Below are 24,764 nucleotides of genomic sequence, written 5' to 3'. Positions count from 1 at the left end.
CGCTCCATGTATTAAGCATAGGATGAAAAATGAAAGGAGTGAGAAAGCCTTCATTCACACTCATTCATCTGAAATGACGGAATCTTTCAATCATTTTCATTCAAATCACAGGAAATTCATTTTCATTAACTATCATAATTGCTCAAATGAATGAAAGTGAACAGGTATGGTGAAATAATTATCGCGTGTTTATTTATTTTTGGTTATTTTTTTCAAAATAATTAAAGTATTTATACATAAGTAACAACATCACAACAAGAAGATATTTTTACGAGGGGGATTAAGTAGGGGGGGGGGGAAAGGGGGCGGGAGATTTAAAAATGGGTGGGGGTAGGGGGGTGGGGTTCATTCTCGTTTTTTTCTCCTCTTGTTGAGCAGAGGGTTGTTGGTGTTGTCGAGAGTTTTGATGGGGAGGATGTCGTAGTCGACGCGCATGGTGGCAAGTGAGCGCATCATCTCGTCTTGTACTTCCGGCCAGGCTTGCTCCTCCTCTTTTAAGACGCGCCCCGTGTGCAGAGGGGTGGCCGGGACTTCGGTGTGTTTCTGAAAAAGGGGAGGAGAGATTTATTTATTTTGATTTTAAGGGGTTTTTTTACGATGATTTTGAAATTATTTGGGCAATTTTTATCAAAAATATTGGCAAGGTGGAAGGACATAGACGATAAAAATCAATGAGGGAATTCACGCAATGCTTAGTAAACCCTGTAAATTTGTTACCATAAGTTTATAAACCTGTACAAAATAAAGCAGTTGATCGGATTTGCAAGTTTACAAAAATTTTGAGGCTAAAGTTCCTTCGTAAAAGTTTATAAAATTTTAGGGAATTTACGGATTTTACATACAAGGTTACCAAGACCTGCATGAATTGTCTTATTATTTAATTCAAATGTTTATAATCCAGTAAACTTTACTAATTTTCAAAATTTTAGACACATAACAAATTTGAAATTACACAAAAAATTTGCTTATTTACAAACAATCAAGATCAAGGGCGTCGCTTGATTTAGTAAAAGTTTGTAAAATTATGGTGCAAAACAAAACCCACGCGGAGTTTACAAAGTTACAAATGACTGCATGAATTGCGTCAAAGATTTGAAGGAAAAAATTTACATAAAATATGTAGGACGATTTTTAAAAAGTACGGATTTTGTGTCAAAAAATGCGACTTACAGCGACCCACGGATTGAAAAAGACCTGGTCGATGGTCAACCGTTTGGCCGGGTCGGTGGTGAGCATGCCTCGAATGAGGTCCTTGGCGTCGTGCGAAACGTCCGCCCATTCCGGTGCGGGAAAGTCGTACTGCCCGGACCGGATCCTGGTCTTCATCCCGGGTGAGATGGCGAGCCCGTGATTGGAGTAGAATGGGGGGAAGCCGCAGAGGAGGATGTACATTATGACGCCCAGCGACCAAATGTCGCAAGACTTGTCGTACTTCTCCGGTCCGAGGACTTCAGGGGCTACAGAAAGTGAAAAGTTTTTAATAGGGTTGGTTGGTTAAGGAGTGAGTGGGTGGATGGATGGACGTCGTTCCGCTCTGGCTGGCAGAATTCCCTCCGGAGGGGAAAGGAGAAGAGAGTGGATGGGAAAAGTTGTGTAATTGTGAATCAAAGGTGAAAGTAAATACGGGAGAAGGAAAGTTGACAATTTTGAGAAGCAGAGTTCGTGTCGGGGTTATATGCAGTTACCGCGGAAGCCGTGGGGACATGTGGGGATATTGTCATTGTAGGATAGGTGAGGAAGGGGTTTGTTTAATATGGGGACATCGAATAAACAACCGCGGGGACATTGTCTCTCTCTGTTTCTACGCTTCCGCGGGGCATTCCCCAGTTAAATGTATGTACACAAGGCCAATCTGGACATATTTAAGTATTGAGGACATTTATATTTATGTCATTATTGAGGACATTTATGGTTAAAATACATACGTTGAATGGCATTGTGCAAGTGGAAAGAAAAATGGTGGGGTTTGAGCTCTTTGGCTTCTTTTATGGGTGAGAGAAAGTACGTTTCGATGTACGTTTGGTTGTTACTCGTTCATTTTATGGGAATGGGAAAAAGTGGGTGAAAAGAGAGAGCTCTGCTCAGGTAATAAATAGTGGGAGGCAAGTTGAGACTGAGTGCAGTGCGGAGATGGAGTCAACTTTGCCGATTCTTCATCACACTGCACTCCATCCTCAACTCAAAGCAAGGGAGAAGGTGAGGCAAGATGAGACGGTGGAGAAATTATGAACACTGGGCTAAAAATGATAGCTAATAATAAACGATGAGGCAAGTTGAGACTCTGAACTTGATGGAGTCAGCGACAAGGGAAATGGTGAGGCAAGGTGAGACGGAGTGGAGAGGAACTGATGGTACGTATAATAAATGATGAGGCAAATTGAGACTCTCTGACTTACCGACATAGTACGGCGTGTAGCACGGCGTTTGTAACGCTTGTTGTGAAAATGTTTCCTTAGCGAAACCGAAATCGGTAAGTTTCAGGATCCCGGTCGCATCTAAAAAATATTCCAAGTTTCACATTTATGAGTATTTACATAAATATGTTACTGATTTTGAATTGAGACGAACCTTTTCTCGTGTAGAGGAGATTTTCCGGCTTTAAATCCCGATGCGTTATGTTCATGTCGTGTATGTGCTTTATGGCGATGCAAATCTGGCGAATTATGCTGGCAGCCTCTGAAATAGGGGAGAAGAAGAAGAAGAAGAAATTAGAAGTGCGCATACGTTACAATTTTCGCCAAATAGTTTAATTATGTGGCGCAAGTTATGAGGGAAATTTTAGTTGGAATCAGTCGTGTTTACTACATTTCTTGCAGTGCAAAACAAGCAATGCAAGAAATACAAGGTGCAAGAAACTGGGAGAAAGTGGGAGAAATATGCGCCATCAAGCCAAGCGCCGTAAAAAGTATTTACAGCGGCGGGGCGTAGTTTCTTGCGCCGTGGATTTCTCACAGGGCAAAATATTTACCTGCAAGAAACCACTTTCATGCAGTTATTTCTTGCACCCGAAACACTGACGCCAAAGTTTAACTATGTGGCGCAGGTTAGTACTTCGAATTTACATACCTCTTTCCGTGAAGGCACCCTCCGTCCGGTCTTGAATCCGCTCAAAGAGTTCGCCACCTTCCATGCTGAGGAGAAAGTTGAATTTCATTTTATTTTTAAAGGTCACCCCCAAGGTCAGTATAAAGGTCACTTTTTGTCTTATCTTACCACTCCATAACGACGAGGAGACAGGGCGTGCCTTTGTAGTTGTTTTGATAAACGTCTTTGACGGAGACGATGTGTTTGCAGGTGGAGGCTCGCCAATGGAGCTCCACTTCCCTGCGAGCCTTCGCATTGTCGCGGAGCACCTTCAGCGCGTACTTGCTCCCGCCGGCACCGACGGATTGACCCGGACCGGGTAGCATGGCCTCTTTCCGGGTACATTCCACCACCTGAGAAAGAAATTAAGACCAGATTTTAGAGGAAAAAATTGGTTAGGAAAATTCAGGAAATTTTTGACACTTCAAATTTTGAAACTTGTTTCAAAATAAGTCAGAGAAGCAAAATAAAAAATACGGTTTTCGCAATGGCACAGAAGTTTTTTTGCAACAAACTCATTAGTTTGCAGATTTAAAAAACACGGTTTTCGTAATGCCAAAAATGTATAAAAATTTGGAAAATTTATCAATTTTTACAATTTAGTACACAATTTTAAATCTGAGCTGTAATTGAATATTACAATTTCTGAAAATGATAAATTGGAATAAATTCAAGCGTTTTATTAATAAAGAAAATTGAGAGGAAATTTATACAAAATTTTGGACATAAATTCCTACACACATTTAATTTTAGTCTGTGTAAGAGTTTATGCAAAAAATATGATGAAGAATTTTGGGCGTGTCTCTCTCAAAAAAAAGTTGAACAATTTTCTAAAAATTTTCCTCGGAAATTTTAATTCCCTGAAAAAAGAAAACCAACCTTTCCATTGATTCCGACGCCTAGCGTGACCCCGGAGATGTTGAAGTCATCCGAAATGGGGGTGGTTTTGAGGACGAGGGGCGTCATATTGTTGCGAGATAGGTTTGGGGGGACGTTTCCGTTCTGAATGTCGCGGAGGGTGATACCTAAGGGGAGATGGGTGGGCTTCTTGGGTCTGTCGCGACCTATGAAAAAAGAGGGGTCAGATGGGTGGGTGGTGGTGTGAGGGGTGGAGGTGGTGGAGGTGGCTGTGTTGTTCGCATTGGCGCCATCCTGCTGAAGGTGAGTCTGTAATAAGGTCGTTAGGCGTTACGTACGAGAAGATGAGCTAATTAGTTTAGTGTGGTTTTCTATATTTTATTTTATTAGGGATGTTTGTTGCGATATGTTAATTTTTTTGGTAATAAAATTGTCACCGAGTAATTGGTAAAACTCTGTTGGGTAGGAAATTAGACACATTTGTGTAACGAATTTTTGTCAGGTCACTAGAGCCGTATGTTTCGAAATATTACAAGTTACATAGATTTATGTCCTTGTAAATTCCCATGCGTACGAAGGTATTTTTTGAAATTTTAGGCTCCCCGAGATTTTAAAATTTGATAAATTAGACATATTTGTGTCCCGATTTTTAATCACTTGAATTGAATACCACGCTATTTTTCGAAATATTACTACTTACACAGACTTGTGTCCCACTACTATAAATTCCTTTGGATAAGAAGGTATTTTTGGAAATTTTAAGTTCCCTGGGTTTTTGAAACTTGATAAAGGACCAAATTGAAAAGATGTACTTTTTTGGGTGGCAGAAAAAACAATGAAGACCACGATCAATTTCACTGATTTTTTTGTATGATATAAAGCAAGTCTTTAGCTTGAGTTTGCATAAGTTTCAGGAATGTTACATTCCTGGAACTTTTGCAGTTTGGGTTTTGGTAGAGTGGGTTCTCCGTATGCTTTTCATGGGATGCATGTTGCAACGCCAATAAAAGTATCAAGACCACGAGCGATTTTCTTTAAACTTTGCACAATGATCATTCAGGTCATTGTGCAATACATGCATGATTTCTGGGAATGTTACATTCCCAGATAAAAAGTTTTAGTGATGCTGAAATTACAAAATGAGATTCAGTGGGGAAAATGAGAAAATGTTAATTTTTTCACTGAATTACGGGTTGCTAAGGCAGGGGTTGCCAACTTTTTCTTGGCGTTTTTCGCCAAATCAACAACGAAAATGGCATAAATACCGGAAAGACTGCACATCTTTTCATCATTCTCTTGGATGAATCGCTCCCGGATTTCTTCTGCTTTCTCAAGATTTTTGTCAACTTTCTCTGGATTTCTTCATCTCCTCCTCCTCTGGACACCTCAGCCTCGCTATTCCTTCCTGATTCAGTAAGTTTATACAAAAATAATGCAACTTATGCATTCTACGAAATCCTACTTCTGGTTGAAGAACGTCAATTCAGGGCGCCCTAAATTGACGGGAGTAAACCCAGTGCAACAGTTGAAATTAGCCAGTTTCACCCTTTCTGTTGCACTGGCATTATTGAGGAAGTAGGTGGGGAGGACTGGCAACATTGAGATTGGTGTTGTGTAATCTTCAATTACATTTCTCTGTTTGATCTTGCAGAGAAATCGGTGGTAGTGGTGGTGGTGATTTATTTGAGGTACAACTACATCATTACATATTATTTTAACCCAACTAATAATTAATTAAATGATAAAATGGTATCAATTATAATCATGAAATATTATGAATTATGAAATGTTATGAATAATAGAACTGTGCAAACAATAAATCCATCTAAAATAAACCAAAAATAATATTAAATATTGTGCATTTTCATTAAAAGTTTCCACAGGTGTCAAAAATGGTCAAGTTCACGTGCTGTGTGTGCGATTCCAAGTCTGGCGTCAGGAAAAGCATGCGCTCTGCTAATGAGGATTCGCTGTGGGGAATACTACGAGGGGCAATGCTGGACATCGGAAAAATTGTTCGGCCTGACGACCTTGTCTGCGGTGGATGCTTCGCATTTCTGCATGTGAATTCTAAACGAGGTGCGGTAAACCTTCAGCTTCGTCTGGATCAAGTTGCAAAATCTAGGCCACGTAGTTTTTCAAAACCTACCCCGTGTGAAGATCCTGTTGCGTCTATGGAGCTGGATACTGATGTGTTGCCACTACCTCCAAACACGGACCAGAATGTACCAACATCGCCACGTATTCAACACAACATTCCCCCACCCCATCAAGTTGTTCCCGTTCCCGTTGGTGTACCCAGAATTCCAGTCGTTGATGTCCCAATTCCTTCCGTCATTTCCACTCAATCACACTGTTTTGTTTGCAAGTCCCCAGTCAGAACCAGAATCAAGAAACGTGCCATCATCGAGGTTTTCATTCGTCGCGGGATCCTCATTCCAGAAAACAACCGCTGCTGCCGTGAACACATGGAGAAATGTTGAAAGAAGATGTGCTCACCTCACTTGTCATTGCAAGAGATTCTTCTTCGCTAACTGGGGAACAAGTCTCGAAGTGGATGGTGACCTTGAGAGGAATTATCACAGAGAAAAAACTTCCCATGGACTTCTCCAAGGATTCTCGCCTTACCAACTCTGATTATGAGATGCTTCTCGGGGTTTCGATGGACAACTTTGACGTACTACTTGCCCATTGCCAAGGCTCTGTACGGAATAGTGCAAATCGAAGTGTGAGAAATTCCCTTGCCATCTTCCTCATGAAATTGAGATTGAACCTGTCCCAACGGGTCATTGCTTTCTTGTTTGGAATTTTGCATCAATCAACAATTTCTGAAACCATCTCTTCTGTCCTGAAGTCACTCCTTGCAAGTTTTGCCCCTCTCTACACTGGATACGGCCACAAAACTCGTCAAGAACTGTTCGACCAGCACATGAGACCCTTTTTTACATCTATCCTTGGCGTCCCTCCTGAATCTCTCATTTTGATTCTTGACGGAACCTACCTCTTCGTGGAGAAGTCCTCAAGTTTTCATCTCCAACGTCGTTCCTTCTCCAATCACAAGAAACGCAACCTCTTCAAGCCAATGATGTCAGTTTGTCCGGATGGGTATATAATAGAACCAACTGGCCTCTTCTATGGAGATAACGGCAACAACAATGATGGAAGAACAGGACTCCATAATGTCATTGCTTGAAGAAGATGACGTCCTTATACTTGACCGTGGATTTCGAGATGCCATTGAGTCGGCTGAAAGTCAGGGACTTGCATGTTTTATGCCAGAATTGTTGAAGAAAAACCAAGTCCAATTCACAACCACCGAGGCCAACAAATCCCGACTGGTTACTATGTTGAGGTGGGTGGTGGAAAGTGTCAACGGAAGACTCAAGAACAAATTCAAGTTTTTTGAAGATATTATCTACGCCAGCTACTTCCCCAAGCTTCCTGGACTTTTGAAAGTAACTGTTGCAATACTCAATGCTTTCTCTCCCCCAATCTTCACTCAATCTCCGTGGCATGAGGATTTGATTGAATATGTTGCCAGCCGACTTGAATCCCCAAATCTCGTACAAGCTTTGGTAGAACAAAACAATCTTCAAAGAGGAAATGCTGCATGGAATACCGCCGATGAAGATGACGTGTTGGAGTTTCCAGAATTGTCATTGGATGAATTAAAATTAATAACTCTTGGTCCCTACCAGTTGAATATCGGAATACAGTACAATTGGCAGCATGCCCCCTCTGGTGGTGGGTACGACTTCCAGCTTCATAAAGACATGGACGATCTCCTCCGGATAAAACTGCGGTCACGATTCTCCAGACGTCCAACACACACAGTTTGGATTTTTTTCACTCCTTGGGGACATGGGTTTGAGTCGATTCGAGGATGGTACTGCCTTTGCAAGAGTGGATCCCGAACTTTAGGTTGCTGCGGTCATGTTGCGGCGGTAATAAAATCTTCTCTGAACTTTTGATACAAACGAGTTTTCCCTCTTAAAATATTTAAATGCTTTTCCCAGGTTCTCCGGTACTTATCCTACGATAGATTCCTTCCAATCAGAAGTCGTCGGAAGTTGGATTCCGAAGGTTACTTGGATGCAACTCCCAATCAAGAAGTTCCATCTTCCTCTCAACCTGGACCATCTCATGGAGTATCTTTGGTCGCAGATGTCGTCGAATTGCTGGAAGGTGCCGATGTTAACGCCGCGGAGTCTTCTGATGATGAGGAATTTTCTGATGAGGATTAGTTGAAGAGTCGGCATATTTTTGAGTTGATTATTCTACAGTTTATAGTTTTTTTCGGCTTGTAAGCCTGTCCTCTGTATATTTATTTTGTATTGTTTCATGCACGTTCTTGTGTAAAATGCTTGTGATTTTACCACAATAAACCTCCCCAGTGTAATCTTTGTAACTTTTGTAACCTTTGTAACTTGTGTAAACTTTGTAACTTCTGTAACCTGTATAACTTATATAATCTTTGTAACTTGTATAACCTTTGTAACCTGTATAACCTTTGTAACTTGTGTAAACTTATTAACTTCTGTAACCCGTGCAACCTTTGTAACCTGTGTAACCTTTGTAATTTCCAAAATTGAAAAATAAAACATGAATGAGACTAACGAAATAAGTTATGTATGCTATGTATTTATAGAACGAGAAAAGAATTATCTGGAAATCGAAAAACAAGTTGGGGTAGGTCAGTGGGACCAAATTGATCATATATTGCATCATCCGTCATCGGTTTAAAATTATTCTGTAAACCTCCTGCATTCGACATGATACTTGCATCACAACCAACATATTTTGCTTAGAAACTCTTCATAAATTGTTTATTCTGTGCCACCCAAAAAAGACCCCATAATTTTCCTGGGGGATAAATGGGAAAGGGAGAAAAATCAGCCCAGAACGATAACCATGGTAGATACCATCCTTTCTATATTTACTTAAAATTCTGGGTATAAAGGAACACATTTGTAAACGCAACGAAAATCTATTTCGTGTGTGATTGGTGTAGGTAAGAGAGGAATAAGTGTCTATAGTTTGTAATATTTCGAAAAATAACACGGTAGTCAAATAATGATAAGAAATCGTTATACAAATGTGATTTTTATGTACGCAACGGAATATTTCCGAAAATTGACTGGTAGCATAATAATAATTCAGGGAATATGAATGATTTAAACTTGATTTGCTGGCTGTGACATTTTATTACCAAAAGTTACTAAAAGTGCGGATGGATGAGCTTGTGTTATCTACTATGTATCTCTATGAGTCAAACCTTGTTGTTATTTAGTGTGTTACTGTTCCCCTTGGAGGTCATGGTGGGGTCAGGCAGGGGGGAAGGTCAAGGGTTAAGAGGTGAGGATTCTATATGTTTCTCACAGAAGAAGTGGTCCAAGGTCGTCCAGATGACCTCGGAGGAGTCGTGGAGAGATTTCTGAAAAAAAGAGAGAAATGAATAAAACATGAGACGAGTTTTGCTATGTATTTTTTTGTCGGGATGGAAAAATTAATGGGTTTAATTCGCTGTAATTATTTACGTCTTGTTGTCCCCTGATTAATAAGTATGCTAATTTTATACAAAATTCGTTAAAAAATACAGTATTTTGAGCTATTTCTGCTCAGATTTTGGATTTCCAGGGCTGGTGCAGCAGCCACAAAAAGACGAAAATCTGCATGCGGAGTACCGTAATTTTATAAAAATATAGGTTTCTTTTATAGAAATTAACTTTTTATCGGGGTCAAAATTGTGAAATCAATTCATTTTTTCATAATTAAAAAGTCAATCTCTTCAGAAAACTTGTATTTTCGTTCGATTTTTTGTAGTTTTGATGTAGATTTTCGTCTTTTTGTTTGTTTTCCAGCCCTGGAAATGCAAACCTTGGCCTCCAAATACGGTATTTCTTTCGTACCAATATTTTGCTCGCCCTTGTCAATTAATGATGCATATGCAAATTGGAGTCTCATGTTTCCGCTGAGTGTATTCCTATTTATTTATTCAGTATCCAGCGTTTCCGAGAAGGTGAAACGGACGAAAGCTTTTTGACATTTAAATATTCTCAGCCTCGTTCCGTCCAAACGAACGAATTGATCTTTGTCTTTCCTCGTACGTACCAGGAGAGAATTCGATCCTTGTTTACGAATTGGGCAAGAGGGATTCAGTGGCCGCGGAAGGGTGGGGACAATGTCCCCACGGTTGTTACATGTTCGCATCGTCTGTCCAAGTTATACGTATAAAACTTGCCCTCCCCTATAGTGCAATGTTAATGTCCCCACGGCTTCCGCGGCCACTGAAGGATATAGAGAACAGGTCGGATTGCATGAGGAGTCTGTGATACCGATCATTCAGTGACCGCGGAAGTGGCGGGGGCGGAAAAGGGACAATGTCCCCAAGGTTGTTCGATGTCCCGATCGTATTATATAAACTCTTAACTATACAGCAGTGCTAATGTCCCCCGATGTCCCCACGGCTTCCGCGGCCACTGAGGAATAGAGAGAAGAGCAGGTCGGATTGCATGATGATCTGTGATAGGGATGAGTCAAAGGTGAGCGAGGAGGACGCGACAAAGGGCAGGAAATGTATTCGTGATTGCGAAATGTTATGTAAAAAGAGACGGATTGATTTCACAATCCTTTTCATAGCGTCTCCTCCCTTTCCGTTAGAACGCTTTTTTGAAAATTTGAGATTATCTGAATACATTTGAAATTTGAAACTTGACTTTTCAAAAAAGTTGAAATTCTTTTTTTTAATGAGAAGAAGCTGGAAATAGTTGATCTCTTTTTGAGAAATTTGAAATTTGACTTTTTAAAAGTTAATAAAAAAAATAAGATTGTTTCTTCGGAGAAGAAGAATCTGGAAACTGTAGATCTTTTTTTAAAGAAATTTAAAATCTGAGTTTTTGAAAAGTTGATAAAAATAAAGTTGTTTCTTACGAAAAAAATAAGCTAAAAAAAAGAAGCTGGTAATTGTTGATCTCTTTTTTGAGAAATTTAAAATTTGACTTTTTGAAAAGTTGAAAAAACTAAAGATTGTTTTTTACTGAGATAAAGAAGCTAAAAAAAGAAGCTGGAAATTGTTGATCTCTTTTTTTGCGGAGAAAATGTAGCGGAATAAAAAATAATGGAGAAAGTTGTGTAGAATTTATCAGTATGAAGCAGACAGCACTTTCATTTCATACGAGACTATTTATACCATACGGCAAGTGGATGTGTACAGAAACGGGATATTGTTGAGGGTGTAGTTATGCACATACTTATATTGTTGTTTTTATGAAGAAAAAAATCTGCTGGGATGGCGAGATTACGGGAACAACAGGTCAGGAAAGAAGGAGACATTTTTTACTAAAAAAAGTTTGTCCCGGTTTCGGTGTTTCGGGTGCAAGAAATAGGGAGGAGAAAGTGGTTTCGTGCAGGGGAATATTTTAAACTGGGAGAACTGCAAGGTGGGAGAAACGACGCCCCGTCGCGGTAAATAGTTCATACGCGCGTGGCTGGATGACGCATATTTCTCCCACTTTCTCCCAGTTTCTTGCACCCCGCATTTCTTGCGTTAATCATTTTTGCAGTGCAAGCAATGTGTTGCAAACCTGCAAGAAATGCAACGCTAGAAAGTAACAAGTTTCAAGAAAACATTATTTTGACCTGCAAGAAATGCAAGGCTTAAAAAACCACTTCCGGCCTGTTGAGTTCATGCAGCACGTGGTTAGGTTACGCATGTTTCTTTAATTTCTTGCACTTTCTCGCAGTTTCTTGCACCTTACATTTCTTGCGTTTCTTGTTTCAATGTGCAAGAAATGTACGTGGCAAAAACCCCATAGACGAAACACTGTTCCATATTTGTGTCATTGTCCCCACGGGGTGTACAAACGCCGACGGTAAGGATAAGTAGTTGGTTTGGGGAGAGAGAAAGTGGAGAAAGTTGTTTAGTTGCGGAGGAGGGGATCCTATTATTTTTTGGAGAAAGTGATCTCTTGGCTGGCTGGATTGGTGGAAGCAGGAGAGTCAGCAGCTTTTCGGGCATGGCCAGCATTTTTATGAGCGAGAGACGACACCACCACTTAGGAGGGGAGCTTGCGAGGTTGATAATAACAGATATTGGTGCCCTTTGGATATGTGGTAGGGACCCATGAGTGTACTAAAACCCTGAAGTAGTTTGACTCCATGGCCACATTTGCGCCCGCCACACCCACTCAAAAATGTCCAAAAAACGCTTTCACCCCAGTTTTCACTCACTCAAATCCACGCCAAAAATCCAATTTTACTCGGATTTTGAAATTTCTTTCACCATTATACTCCCAGATAGTTGCTTTCTTCAATCCAATATCAAACTCAATTTTTTCGAAATTTTTAGTATTTTTAAAATTTAAAATTCTGAATGAGCATTGTTGTAGTCATCAACAAAACAAATTATGTTTGCGAAATAATCATCAATAAAATTGAGTTTGATATTGGATTGAAGAAAGCAACTATCTGGGAGTATAATGGTGAAAGAAATTTCAAAATCCGAGTAAAATTGGATTTTTGGCGTGGATTTGAGTGAGTGAAAACTGGGGTGAAAGCGTTTTTTGGACATTTTTGAGTGGGTGTGGCGGGCGCAAATGTGGCCATGGGGTCAAACCACTTCAGGGTTTTAGTACACTCATGGGTCCCTACCACATATCCAAAGGGCACCAAGATCTGTTATTATCAACCTCGCAAGCTCCCCTCCTTAATAAAAATGGATGGATAGTTGGTCCGGGTGGTTAGACGAGTAAGTGGATGACATGACACTCTGGGAGGGGTGATAAATGAGTGTCTTGTTAGTTACAGGGGACGAGAAATTCAGAAATATGTCCCCTCTCAGAAATATGACGGGTTTTTTAATATCTTTTTAAGTCTTCATGATCTCACACTTTAAATAAAATATTTAGAGTAAAATTTGAGACGGCACAACGATGAAAGTTTATCTAACTGAATGTAAAATTTTATTGTGTTTCTGGTGAAAGTAACCAGTTGCAAGAAATAACGGTGTGATATAACCCAAAGTGATCCTGATCAGTTAATTAACAATTAATTAATTAATTAGTCACGTGCTATTTATTTATTATCAGTGTTTCTGGTGAAAGTAATCACTTGCAAGAAATAACGGAGACAAAGTGGTTTTTTGCAGGTAAATATTTTGACCTGGGAGAAATGCAGGGTGCTAAAAATGACGCCTTGGTGCTGTAAATACTTCATAACGCATGTGGCTAAACGGCGCATATTTCTCCCAGTTTCTTGCACCTCGCATTTCTTGAATTACTTCCTTCCCTTTCCAAGAAATGTATGTAGCAAACCCGCAAGAAATGAAACACTTTTTTATCTCAGGTTTCAAAATATTCGCAGAAAACCTTGCACAAAATTTTAGTTGTGATTATCTATCAAATTTTGCTTGGATAAATTTTAGCCAAATTTATTTACAGTGCTGAGGATAATAATATTGTCCCCAAAGTTGTGTTCTGCGGTGCCTGGCTGGCTGGTCTACTTTGACAATTTTTTGTCGATTAACTTTTTTAGCCTTACGTTGCAATAAATAAGTGAGGGCAAGCAATGGCATGGGCAGTTTGGTTGGATGAGTGAGTGAGCTGAATCCTAATTGTCAATATAGATATGTATCGTTATTTAGGAGACGGTCCAGTTTTTTTTCCTTTGTGAGAAACAAATAAATAACTGTTTTTGTATACATGGAGGACATTAGAGAGGTCCATTTTTTTCATGGTGTGTATGTGGATCGATTGGGTAAAAATTATTGATTCATGAGCAGAGAGACAGGCGAATTCGTGATTAACAAGGATATACTGCGGATATTTATTTAATGTCGATGTGTTCGAGATTTGTGATGCCTAGTTTTTTAGGTGTGTTCACGAGAGGAGTAAAATTTCTAGGTATTTTTCAAAATTTCTAGGTTTTTGCAAATATCACTATTTTGTAAATATTACGCCCATGTATACCTACTTTTTCGGAAATATGTAAATACAAAAAATTTTTTCAAATTTTGTCCGTGTGTTCGACAACTTGGAGTAAAATTTCGAAATATTTTGTAGGTTTTTCATAAATATGAGTATTTGAAACATTTGGCTTCCTTTATCGAAAATATTTATACAAATTTTATAAATATTTTGTGAATTTTGTATGAAAAGGGGATAAACGAAATTTGCTAATTGCGAATGTTGATAATTAAGTATGTAGTCCCATTTTTTTGGAAATATTAAATTCATATGTAATAATTTCGGTGATTTTCATAGGTTATTTCGTATGAAAATATTTTTTGCAGACAAGAATGGTCAAATTTTGAAAATTGAATTTTAAAATAGTTTGTCTCATTTGTTCATACATACTAAATTCGAGGTACACATATTTCCGTGATAAGTACGTATCTTCGTGTCCGTCGAAGAGAGTAAGTGGTTATGAAATATGGTATAAATATTGGTTGGTCGTCTCTTGTGTACATTTATTTTTAGCTGGAGAGAGCGAATAAGTAAACACGACAAGTTGATCAAGTTTGTGTGTTTGGTTTACAAAATAAGTACGAAAAAGAATGGTCATGGTGTGCAGTGGCCCCGGAAGCCGTGGGGACATGTGGGGACATTATCATGGCAGGATATGGTTTACATACGATGGAGACATCGAACAACCGTGGGGACACTGTCCCTCTGTCCCCACACTCGCTTCCGCGGCCAGTCGTGGTGTGGTTGGTCTGGGTGTTTCGTGCGTGGGGGGGAGTACTCCATATTTTTCATGGGTGGACAGCAGTGGCCGCGGAAGCTTGAGGGGACAATGTCCCCACGGTTGTTTGATGTCCGCATCATCTCCCCATGTTATATAATCTATGCTATTCGACAATGTTAATGTCCCCACAGCTTCCGCGGCCACTGGTGGACAGCAGTTCATTACGTGTTGGTCAACTCGACGCGAAGGATGGATCTGCACATTCTATTTTATGGCTGAAAGGACTCGATTATGTTGATGTGACCAAGTTTGGTAATTGGGTTGAGAGAGAGCTCATACTCAGAAGAGGACACATCCACTGGCCATAAAAATATGAGGACGAAAAAAAAATGTGACCAAATCTATCCTTAATTATTTTGGGAACGTTCATAAATTTCTAATTTGTTTCAAGTGGAAAAAACCAGTTGCAAGAAATAACGGAGAGAAAGTGGTTTCTTGCAGGTGAATATTTTGACCTGGGAGAAATTCAAGGCGCAAGAAACGACGCCCCACAGCGGTAAATACTTCATATGACGGATGGCGCATATTTCTTTCACTTTCTCCCAGTTTCTTGCACCTCGCATTTCTTGCATGGCTTGCTTTCCAGTGCAAGAAATGTATTTAGCAAGAAACGAAACCCTGTGAAAGTTGGATTTTGGTTACAGACACGAATGGACAATTATCCGTTATGTATGTATGTTTAAATATGTATCTGGTGATTGTGGTGATTGTGGTCAGATAAAGGATTTAGATAAGCGAGGAATCGTGACAAGATAATCTCTAATGGATAGTGAGAGAGTGCATCGGTTTTGTAATCTATGTAATGGCTTCTTTTGTGAATTACTTACTTACGTAAGCACGTGGTTTTCAATTTATTACTCAGAGAGAGAGAGTTTCGCGACATAACGTAATTCAGGGAAAGAAAATTGGCAAATTGAATTTTTTAACGCAGATTTTGTGTAATACGAATTGACAGAAAGTATTTCATGAGAGTTAATTGTTTACATTTTGAGGTACAAGAGAGAGATAGCGGTATGTGTGACATGACAATGGCGGTCTCCGAGCGTATGCTGGCCGATTTTGAGCAAATTTTTTGCAAAATCTATCGCAAATTTAATTAGTATGAAATTTGCGAAAGACACGATCTGCCAATGGGCACGTTTGGCCGAGATATTTGCATCCGAAGAGGAGAAAACGCGCAGTAAAGTCGACAAATATTACACATTCCAAATTTACTGCGGGTTTTCTCCTCTTCGGATCCAAATATCCCTGATCATTGGGCAAATTAGTGCAAATCAATGGCAAATTTAGTTAGGATGAAATTTGCGAAAGACGTCATCTCGCAATGGGCACGTTTGGCAGAGATATTTGCATCCGAAGAGGAGAAAACGTGCAGTAAATTTGGAAAGTGTAAAATTTGTCGACTTAACTGCACATTTTCTCCTCTTCGGATGCAGATATCTAGGCCAAACGTACCCATTCCGAGATCGTGTCTTTCGCAAATTTCATACTAATCAAATTTGCCATCGATTTTGTAAAAATTTGCCCAAAATCGTATCGCATACGCTGGGAAACCGCCATTCTGAGGGATGACCATAATTGATCCTCGGAATTGGGTCTCATTATTATTTGAGGGGGTAAAAAGCGTATGGGCGTCGAGGGAGGAGAAGCCAGACTGGAGGAGAAAGTGGTCTCTGGTCGAAAATGAAAATGATGGACCCAATTTGTTCCCCAGAATTAATAACGAGCGCCATGAAACTTTCAGACTTTGATGGACGGCTTGGGTTTTTAGAGTCATGCAATCAACTGCCCCTCGCGATGGGAAATTAAGCGATCTCGGGGAAAAAAGAGGATTAATGATTTAAGGAATTATTCCCTTTTTTCGGAAACCATGCTTGAAAAATGTGTTCGCCAAAAATGAGGGGGTTAATATACTCGTTCTAAAAGACGGTACATAATTTAAGGAAATTTTCGCTTTTTTCGGAAACCATGTCGGATAAAGGTATATTTATAATCTGCCAGAATTGAAGGTGTTTGTCCCCCTTTTGCATAGAAGTTTATTCGCAAAATCATGGCCCCACGAGTGGCTTGCATACTTTGACTTTGACCATTTTTCTTGGCCATGTGTCTCGATATGTTTACTGATGTCTGTACAATTGGCAATCTGCTTCTGCAAAAGCGGGTCTGATTGGTTTTAAGGTAGAGAAATTGATGCTGCCTGGTTTGGAGGAATAATAATTTAAACAGCTTTCTGTAAAAATTGTGCCGTATTTCGTGCAAAAATTTAATCATATCTTGTGCAAAAATTTAATCATATCTTGTGCAGAAATTTAGGCCTATCTTGTACAGAAATTTGCCTGAATTTGTGCAGAAATTTGCCCGAATTTGTGCAGAAATTTGGCCTAAAAAGCGAAATTCAGAGAGATTTGTACAGATAACTATATATGTAATTATGCACATGCAGTTCTTCAGAATCAAACGGATAGCAATTTTTTTGCGGGATTATGTCCAAAAAATTACGCGAATATGCATCCAGCATTTCTTGATCACTGCAGAATTTGGTGCCTACTCGGAAGGAAATTGACTTTTCTGCCGTATCCACCACCGCGGCCGGTGTGGCGATAAAGTAAAATAGTAATTTGAAAGGAGGAGGAGGAGGATGATACGCTTCAAAAGTAGTCGGAGAAGTTGGGAGCGATGGGTTTTCGGATGGATCTGGCTGGTCGACTGAATAATTTAGCTCCAGCCTTACTTGCTTGATGCCCTTACTTTTAAGTCGGAATTTTAACGTGTCGAGACAGAGAGAAGTTTCCCTTTGACGAGGCGATGGAGCACTTTCTTTGTGTGCCAGCAAGCACCAGACGGATGGACGGATGGACGGGTAGACGGAATTGATACGGATTGTGTGTGTGTGGTACTTACTTAGAAATTCATTCCCCATTTGCGTTATGTAACGGAATACAGTGTTTCAGATGCAAAAAGGAAGTAACCAGGTGCAAGAAATAAGGGGGAGAAAGTGGGGTTTTGCAAGGGAATGTTTTGACCTGGGAGAAATGCAAGGTGCGAGAAACTACGTACTGTCACTGTAAATACTTTATACGGCGCGTGGGCGTGGCTAGACGGTGCTTATGTTTGCACTTTCTAGCAGTTTCTTGCACCTCACATTTCTTGCATTATTTAGTGTGCAGTGCAAGAAATGTGGTAAACTCACAAGAAACGAAAAACTGGAAAGTAAGTAACCACTTGCACGAAATGAATGGGAGAAAGTGGTTTTTAGCAGGTATTTATTTTGACCTGCAAGAAATGTAAGAAACTACGCCTCGTCACTATACTTCATACGGCACGTATTTCTACATGGCGCATATTTCTTGCACTTTCTCCCAGTTTCGTGCACCTAGCATTTCCTGCATTGCTTTTGCTTCACAGGGCAAGAAATGTATGTTGCAAAAACCCTGAAGGTAACAGAACATCCCCGTGAAAATGGAAGGTCTTGAGTGGAATTTGAGTAAAGAAGAGTGAGTGAAATGTGACATTTTGAAGCACATGCGAACATGTTCTTGGATTCCTTGCGGGCTGGACAAATGCACAAAGTTTTGGGATGTGACAGACCAAGAGAAAGTTGGTAATTTGGTTGGAGGAGATGGGAATGGCTGTAAAATTTATGGACTTTGATGATGGACAAGCAGGTATCATCATCCACACCAATTCTCTCTTTGTCTCCCACCCAAATTTATGGGGAGTAAATTCCCAAGACATTTGGGAAAAATTTTTGGGGAATTTATTTTCATTATGGTTAAAAATACGGAGGATTTTATGCATTTACGTGGCATTGCAAGTCAGTTTTAAGTATGTATACCGGCATAAAGTTCATATTAGGATAAATTTCCGAGAAATTTATGCTATAAATTTAATATGCACTCCTCACATTGTGCACGTCTACGTACACTGTTAAAAATCTAACTTTTTACCGGATTGGTACTAGTTTGTTTCTACCTGGGACATAAGTTTATCATTACCACGACATGGTAATGCTCATTATTACCATTCCGGTAGAGTCATGTACATATGTATGTATGTACTTTGGTCAGTAACGATTTAATACCAGTTTAACCCCGGACTGGTATTGATTTGGGAATAACTTAATTCCTACCGAATTGGTAGCAATTTGTGGTAATTTTGTCATTACCACGATACTATTAAACGGTAATGCCCATTGTTACTAGAAGTGGGGGCAGAGTCATAATATAGATACGTACTGCGGTCAGTAATGATTTAATACCGGAATAGTTTTCTAAGAGTGTAGTGGATGCACCTGGCACGAAGAATAGAAGCCTAACCTGGCAGACGGCTGGTTGGGAATTAAAAAGTTACTGGTGACCTTGTCGTGAAGATAATTGCTTTAAATGTCAAGGCCCTGTCAACTTGTGACGTTGACATTTCGTGTGTTCGTATCCTGTCCAAATTAAGGGCTTGTTCTCTCGAAAAGAGTCTGGCAGGGCATGTGAACAACCTTGAACTTTGGGTTTTCTGGGTGCGACATCCTGGAATCAAGTCATGCAGTCAAGTGGGTAGGCAACTATGCAAGTACGTGCACACATGTCCTCTCTTCTCGAGGCGGATGTGGATGTGGTCAAGAACAGGGGCCGAGGAAGCTGTGGGGGCATCTGGGGGACACTAACACTGCACATTGTAGGATATAGGGAAAGGTTTATTATATAAGATGGTGAGATAATACGGACATCGAATAACCAACCGTGGGGACATTGTACTTCTGTCCCGTCAACCCTATTCCGCGGCCACTGAATTTGATAGTTATGTGGGGTGGGCATACGAGAAAGTGTATGAAATCCAGTGGCCGCGGAAGCCGTGGGGGCATTAATATTTTATACAATCCTATAGGCTATAGGATGGGGGAGGGACGGGTTTGTATTGTATGGACAGATGATGCGGACATCGAATAGACAACCGTGGGGACATTTAATCCCTCTATCCCCACACTTCCTTCCGCGGCCACTGTAAAAGAATGTGGAGAGAATAAAAAAACCTCACCTGAGAAAGTGCAGCACTTTTTATCCTCGTGGTCTTCTTTTATCACCGTCTCAATTTCCTTCCAAGTGTGTTTTATGAATATTAAAAAACTTGGCGTATTCGAGATACTTGGCTTATTTGAGATGTATGTGGAAAATATTTAGTGTCTCTTGGCTCGAATGAAATGAATGAATGTTGTTGATTGAGATGAGAGATGAACAGTAACTTAACTGGTGAGCAGCGTTATTACGTCACATGATAATTAGTTTTAAAGTGTTGGGACGAGTGGGCTGTGTGGGGATATATTTCATAGTAATAATATTCCTCCTTCCGTGCTATATAATAGTGTCAGATATGAGAGTTAGCGAGGATGATGATGTGACACTGTAAATATCTGTGCAGGCAGGAGGTGGATGAATAATGAATACCCAATCCAATAGCGTGGTGTCCTCCTGGGGGTCGCAGTTGATATGTAACGAGCAGAATATTTCTGGTATCAGGAGTCAATTCGTTGCACCAACTACTACTCGAGTCGAGTCGAAATTGTCCTGGAATTGCATTTGCATTAGGACTGCAGCAAACGAAGAGATGTTATGTTCAAGGCGAGATTTTTTTGTTTAGTGTAGTAGACACATACACCTGCTAATTGGAGGTGGGAATTAGTACGGTACACAAATTGGAGAGATTTTGTAACCACTGAGTGGGGAATTGGTACAGTTTTAATGTTTCTGAAGAAATGAGGGGCAAATTTTGCACACAGCTTTTGCACAGTTTCTCACTGAATCGGTAAATGGTATCCGTTTTGCACAATTTCTTGCCGAATGGGAAAGCTTTATGGAAATTTTGAGCAAAGTTTTTGCACAATTTCTTGCCGATTTTATGGAAATTTTGCACCCAACTTTTGTTTGCCCAATTTCTGGGTAAGAAGTTTGATCGTTTCTGAATAAAATGAGGTTAAGAAGGAAGTCGTAAGTAGTTTTTGGCGTGGGGAAGAAGTTAAAACTGTGAACTGGTCGGCCTGTGGCCTATTTGCGATGCATGTACATATGTAAATTATCACTCTTATATTGGATGTAAGTCTTGGATGTCTTTGGTTTTTGGCTCGTGGGATGATGCTGATATGGTGTCGAGATGGATTTAGAAGTACACAAGTGCCGAGTTAGTTAAGGAGGAGGTGGGAGGAGGAGGATGAGCTTGGTTGGTTGAAGTTTGGTTGCAGAATGCAGACTGAACCCGTGGTCGGAACGACTTCTCCTTTTTAGCAGAGTAGCGAAATATCTAACCCTTTCCTCACTTTACACCATTTTCACGACTTTGGCTGGTTTGGTTTGGTGAGTGAGTGAGACGCTAAAAAAGAACAGGACAGAGTTATACGTTATGCTATGGACGAGAGGGAATGTTTGTGTGTAAAAAACGGGGGCATTCACGATGCAAGAAGAATGGTGCTGATGGTAATTTCGTGTGTGGAGTGGAGTGGATGTGCTTTTTTTGTGTAATGTTACGTTAAATGCATGGACGTATGTACGTGTAACAATTTGAGTTGATTGGATTGGACGACAGGAGGACGCGACTGGACTGAAGAGATATTCGTGGAATTTTGGCTAGTTTTTTGTAATTACAACGTTTTTGGAGAGAGGACACATTGTTGCGTGTGCATGAACGGGAGGGAATTTATGTGGAGAGTGGTCAAAAATGGAGGGATGGACAGGGGATTTTAGTGGGGGGGAATATTTCTGTTTAAATTGTTGTTTTTGTTTAAGGTGTTTAAATAATTGGGACGTGAGTAATATGTAAATAGGTGAGGTACATATTTGCATGTATGTATGTAAAAGAGGTATGCATTCAGATCCTGATAAAAGGGTGCAGATAATAACGTGATGTTTATCAAGGCGGACTTTGTTTCGGTAATTTTGTAATTTGGTCACCGGTGAATTGTATGTCCATGTGCGTATGGAATTTTTGGGAGTAAATAATTTGCATATATATGTAGATTTGAGAGAGAGGTACATTGTACATATATACATTTGCGGAATAAATGAGGTATGGAATTCGCCAGAGATACAAGTGGAGAGAGGTATGTATGATTTGGTGTGGGTGAGAAAAGTGAGATTATTGGTCAATTTAAGGTCAAAGTATATATGTGACATATTTTAAGTTGGTCTGCCAGATGGGAAAAATAACATGTATTTGTTTGTTTCTCATGGAATTATTGTGAGAGAAGGATTGAGAAGAAGGTGACGTTTTATAGGCTGAGATTGCATGCATGCACAATAATGCGGTCTTGTTGGCTGGTTGGTATGTAAAGAAATGTATGTTGAATGCATGCATGAAAAGGATGACATCATCGTGAGACTGGCCAAGGATGACATCATCATCGTTAGAGAGTGATATTTTACGTGGGGATTCGTCATAAGCTCTGGTTTTTGTTGGGCTTCAAACAAGACAAAAGAGTTCTTTCAACTCGAAAGAAGGATTATGCATGTGACGAGTTAGGATTATTATTTGGGCACTATTTTTACAGGGATTAGAAGAATGTCCACTCCACGAGGTTAAGTGATGCTTAAGAAAAATATCGACATTTCTAAAGAGTTGAATTTGTATGATTTTTTCATGTATTTAGATGATTCTTTGTGAAGAAGAAGAAGAAGAATGTGCAAATTTTGGGGTAAGTTTTGCATGCGAATAATTCCTTCATAAGGACGGACGATGGCTTATTGAGATTGGATTGGATCATCATGTCCACGCTTATGAAAAATAATATAAACGTTTTCTACAGAGTAAAATGTGCATGCTTTTTTATAATGCTTTGTGAAGAAGAAGAAGAATGTGCGAATTTTATGCAAGTTCATTTTCATATGGACGGTGGATTATGCAATTATTGGAGTGGATGATATTCATATTATTTATATCTTAAACTGCGTGGAGGGTCAGATTTTAGAGAAAGGAATTAGATTGTCCACTGCACGAGGTGATTGAAGTGATGCTTATGAAAAATGTGGGTATTTCTACGGAGTAATATGTACAAGATTTTTTTTCATGCATGTATTTAGACGATGCTTTATGAAGAAGAAGCATGTGCGAATTTTATGCAGGTTTTGCATGCGAATAATTTTCATATGGATGGAAGGTGACTATATAAAGAATGAATGCATCTCAAACTGGGTGGACACTTATGAAAAACTTTTATTAAGAAGAAGTGCAATTTTTTTGCAAGCTAATTTACATACGTATGAACCATGGATTATGCAATTATTGAGAATTGATGATTTTCATCCATGCATATTTGCGTCTCAACAGATTAGTCATTGTGTTCGATTCTGGTGAAATTATAGGGACTTGTGTTCTCCTCTAAATACCTATGCAGCAAAACTGTTCTGGGAAAGGTTGACGGGGTTCTGGGGAAAGTCGAGTCGTAGTTGGAAACCTGCACTGCAGCCACTACTGCTTTTCTCTTTGTTCTGAGTGAAAGTAAGGCCGAGTGAAAGTGCGAGTAGTTCCAGGAACTGGAATGAATGAGTCATCCGAGTAGTACGTGTAGTAAGCTGGGTGGATGCCATCGATCACCATTTACTTTATTATGCAACTGGGGATGACCGTGATATCGTGGAAGTACACATCATTCATTACGTATTAAAGCCGGTGGCCGCGGAAGCCGTGGGGACATCGGGGGACGTTAACATTGTCTGATAGGGGAGGGAGAGGTTTGTATAAGATGGGGAGATGATGCGGACATCGAATAACCGTGGGGACATTGTCCCTCTGTCCACACCCTTCCGCGGTCACTGGTTATAGCGGTTAAGACACGTGGCTGAATTGTATTTATGTACATACATAAGCTGGACGGACGCATATGAAAATGAACTTTCATAAAATTGACACATTCTGCATTCTGCAAAGCATCATAAAAAAGCATGCACATTTTACTCGGTTGAAATGTCGATATATTTTTTAAGCGATTTGTATTTATTAAATAGAAGTTGTATAGAAATAGCGAAAAGTTCGTGTTTTTTGAAATGTGTGATGATTCTGTTGGTGGAAATGTTAGCATTTTTGTGATGTTTTTGTTAAGATATACGTGGACATCATTATTAACGGTTAAGACACGTGGCTGAATTGTATTTACATATGTGAGTAAGCTGGACGATTTGCATTAAATGGAGGGTATGCATTTGTTGTAGAAAAATTCATGTTTTTCAAAATGCATGCAGCATTTTTGTGACTTTTTTTAAGAAATATGGGGATATTTTTTAAGCGTAGTTCATACTTTTAGGAATTGGGAAACACAAGTATTTTTTTGTAATGTAGTAGTAAATTTGAGTGAATGGGAAAATTTGTAAATGGTTTCGGAGACAAGAATTTGGTGCTTCATGGTGGTCGGGTCCAGATGCAAAGTCATCCTTTTTTTGTTTGGATGAACGATTACAGTGCAGTCCACGTGTTCACGGGGTATTTTCTTGGAATGAAGGCAACGTGTTTTTTGTTTTTCTTTCGATTGTTTGCAGAGTGACGAATGAGTCATGAGACTAATCCTGAGTAAAGATTTTGTGTTAAGAGAGTCTCGATTAGTAATTTGTATTATTTATTTTTAAATGGATAGTGTAACTTATATACTGTGTAAACCTCGTAATTTATGGGAGTTTTACGTATGCAACCCAGCTAGTATTCCCCTTATAAATAAATCATGTTGTACCAGCATGGAATAATTGCATAGGAAATATTGCAATATTAATGTGCCATAAAATGAAATGGTCACGTGTTTCATACAAATTTGGGTGCATAGTTAACTCGTATGCAAGTTCGAAATTGTCAATAAAAATTTCAGATTTCATATTGATGACGACGGATGATTATTTGCATATGTATGCACATAACTAACGTCATGAAATGGAAGCAATTATTACAAAAAATTAGTTGCTGAAAGTTTTTGAATTAGAAACATATTTTGGAAAGTCGGTGAGCTAAATGACCTTTTACGTATTTATAATCCAATTTAGTGAGGAGGCAATTCACGGAGGCCTTGATAACATGGTAAAAAATCCATAAATTCTCTAAACGTACAAACTTTTACAAAA

At 39.5% G+C, this 24,764-nt stretch overlaps 1 protein-coding gene and 1 long non-coding RNA gene across 4 annotated transcripts; one reads left to right on the top strand and one right to left on the bottom strand.

The window, feature by feature from the left end:
- Positions 1-167: 167 nt before the first annotated feature.
- On the bottom strand, positions 168-20,932 carry LOC110861760 (MAP kinase-activated protein kinase 2). Of its 3 annotated transcripts, none has more exons than XM_022110883.2 (9): positions 19,714-20,932; positions 9,218-9,376; positions 3,964-4,251; positions 3,214-3,437; positions 3,067-3,131; positions 2,569-2,676; positions 2,397-2,495; positions 1,171-1,457; positions 168-543 (listed from the first exon to the last, which is right to left on the bottom strand). In XM_022110883.2, the coding sequence occupies exons 2-9, from the start codon at positions 9,257-9,259 to the stop codon at positions 346-348; spliced, it is 1,311 nt and encodes a 436-aa protein (XP_021966575.1). In that variant the 5' UTR covers positions 9,260-9,376; positions 19,714-20,932; the 3' UTR covers positions 168-345. The 3 variants fall into 3 exon arrangements, with proteins under 3 accessions (XP_021966575.1, XP_021966576.1, XP_021966577.1); XM_022110884.2 differs by having other exon boundaries at positions 9,322-9,376; positions 19,714-20,931; XM_022110885.2 differs by having other exon boundaries at positions 3,964-4,148; positions 9,322-9,376; positions 19,714-20,931.
- On the top strand, positions 5,247-5,933 carry LOC118433233. Its single transcript, XR_004833263.1, has 3 exons — positions 5,247-5,355; positions 5,594-5,630; positions 5,817-5,933. It is a non-coding gene; the product is annotated as an uncharacterized LOC118433233 (long non-coding RNA).
- Positions 20,933-24,764: the final 3,832 nt, after the last annotated feature.

This window comes from Folsomia candida, unplaced genomic scaffold (assembly GCF_002217175.1).
Source record: "Folsomia candida strain VU population unplaced genomic scaffold, ASM221717v1 Fcan01_Sc045, whole genome shotgun sequence".
NCBI lineage: Eukaryota > Metazoa > Arthropoda > Collembola > Entomobryomorpha > Isotomidae > Folsomia > Folsomia candida.
This window is presented reverse-complemented; position numbering and strand designations above follow the sequence as displayed.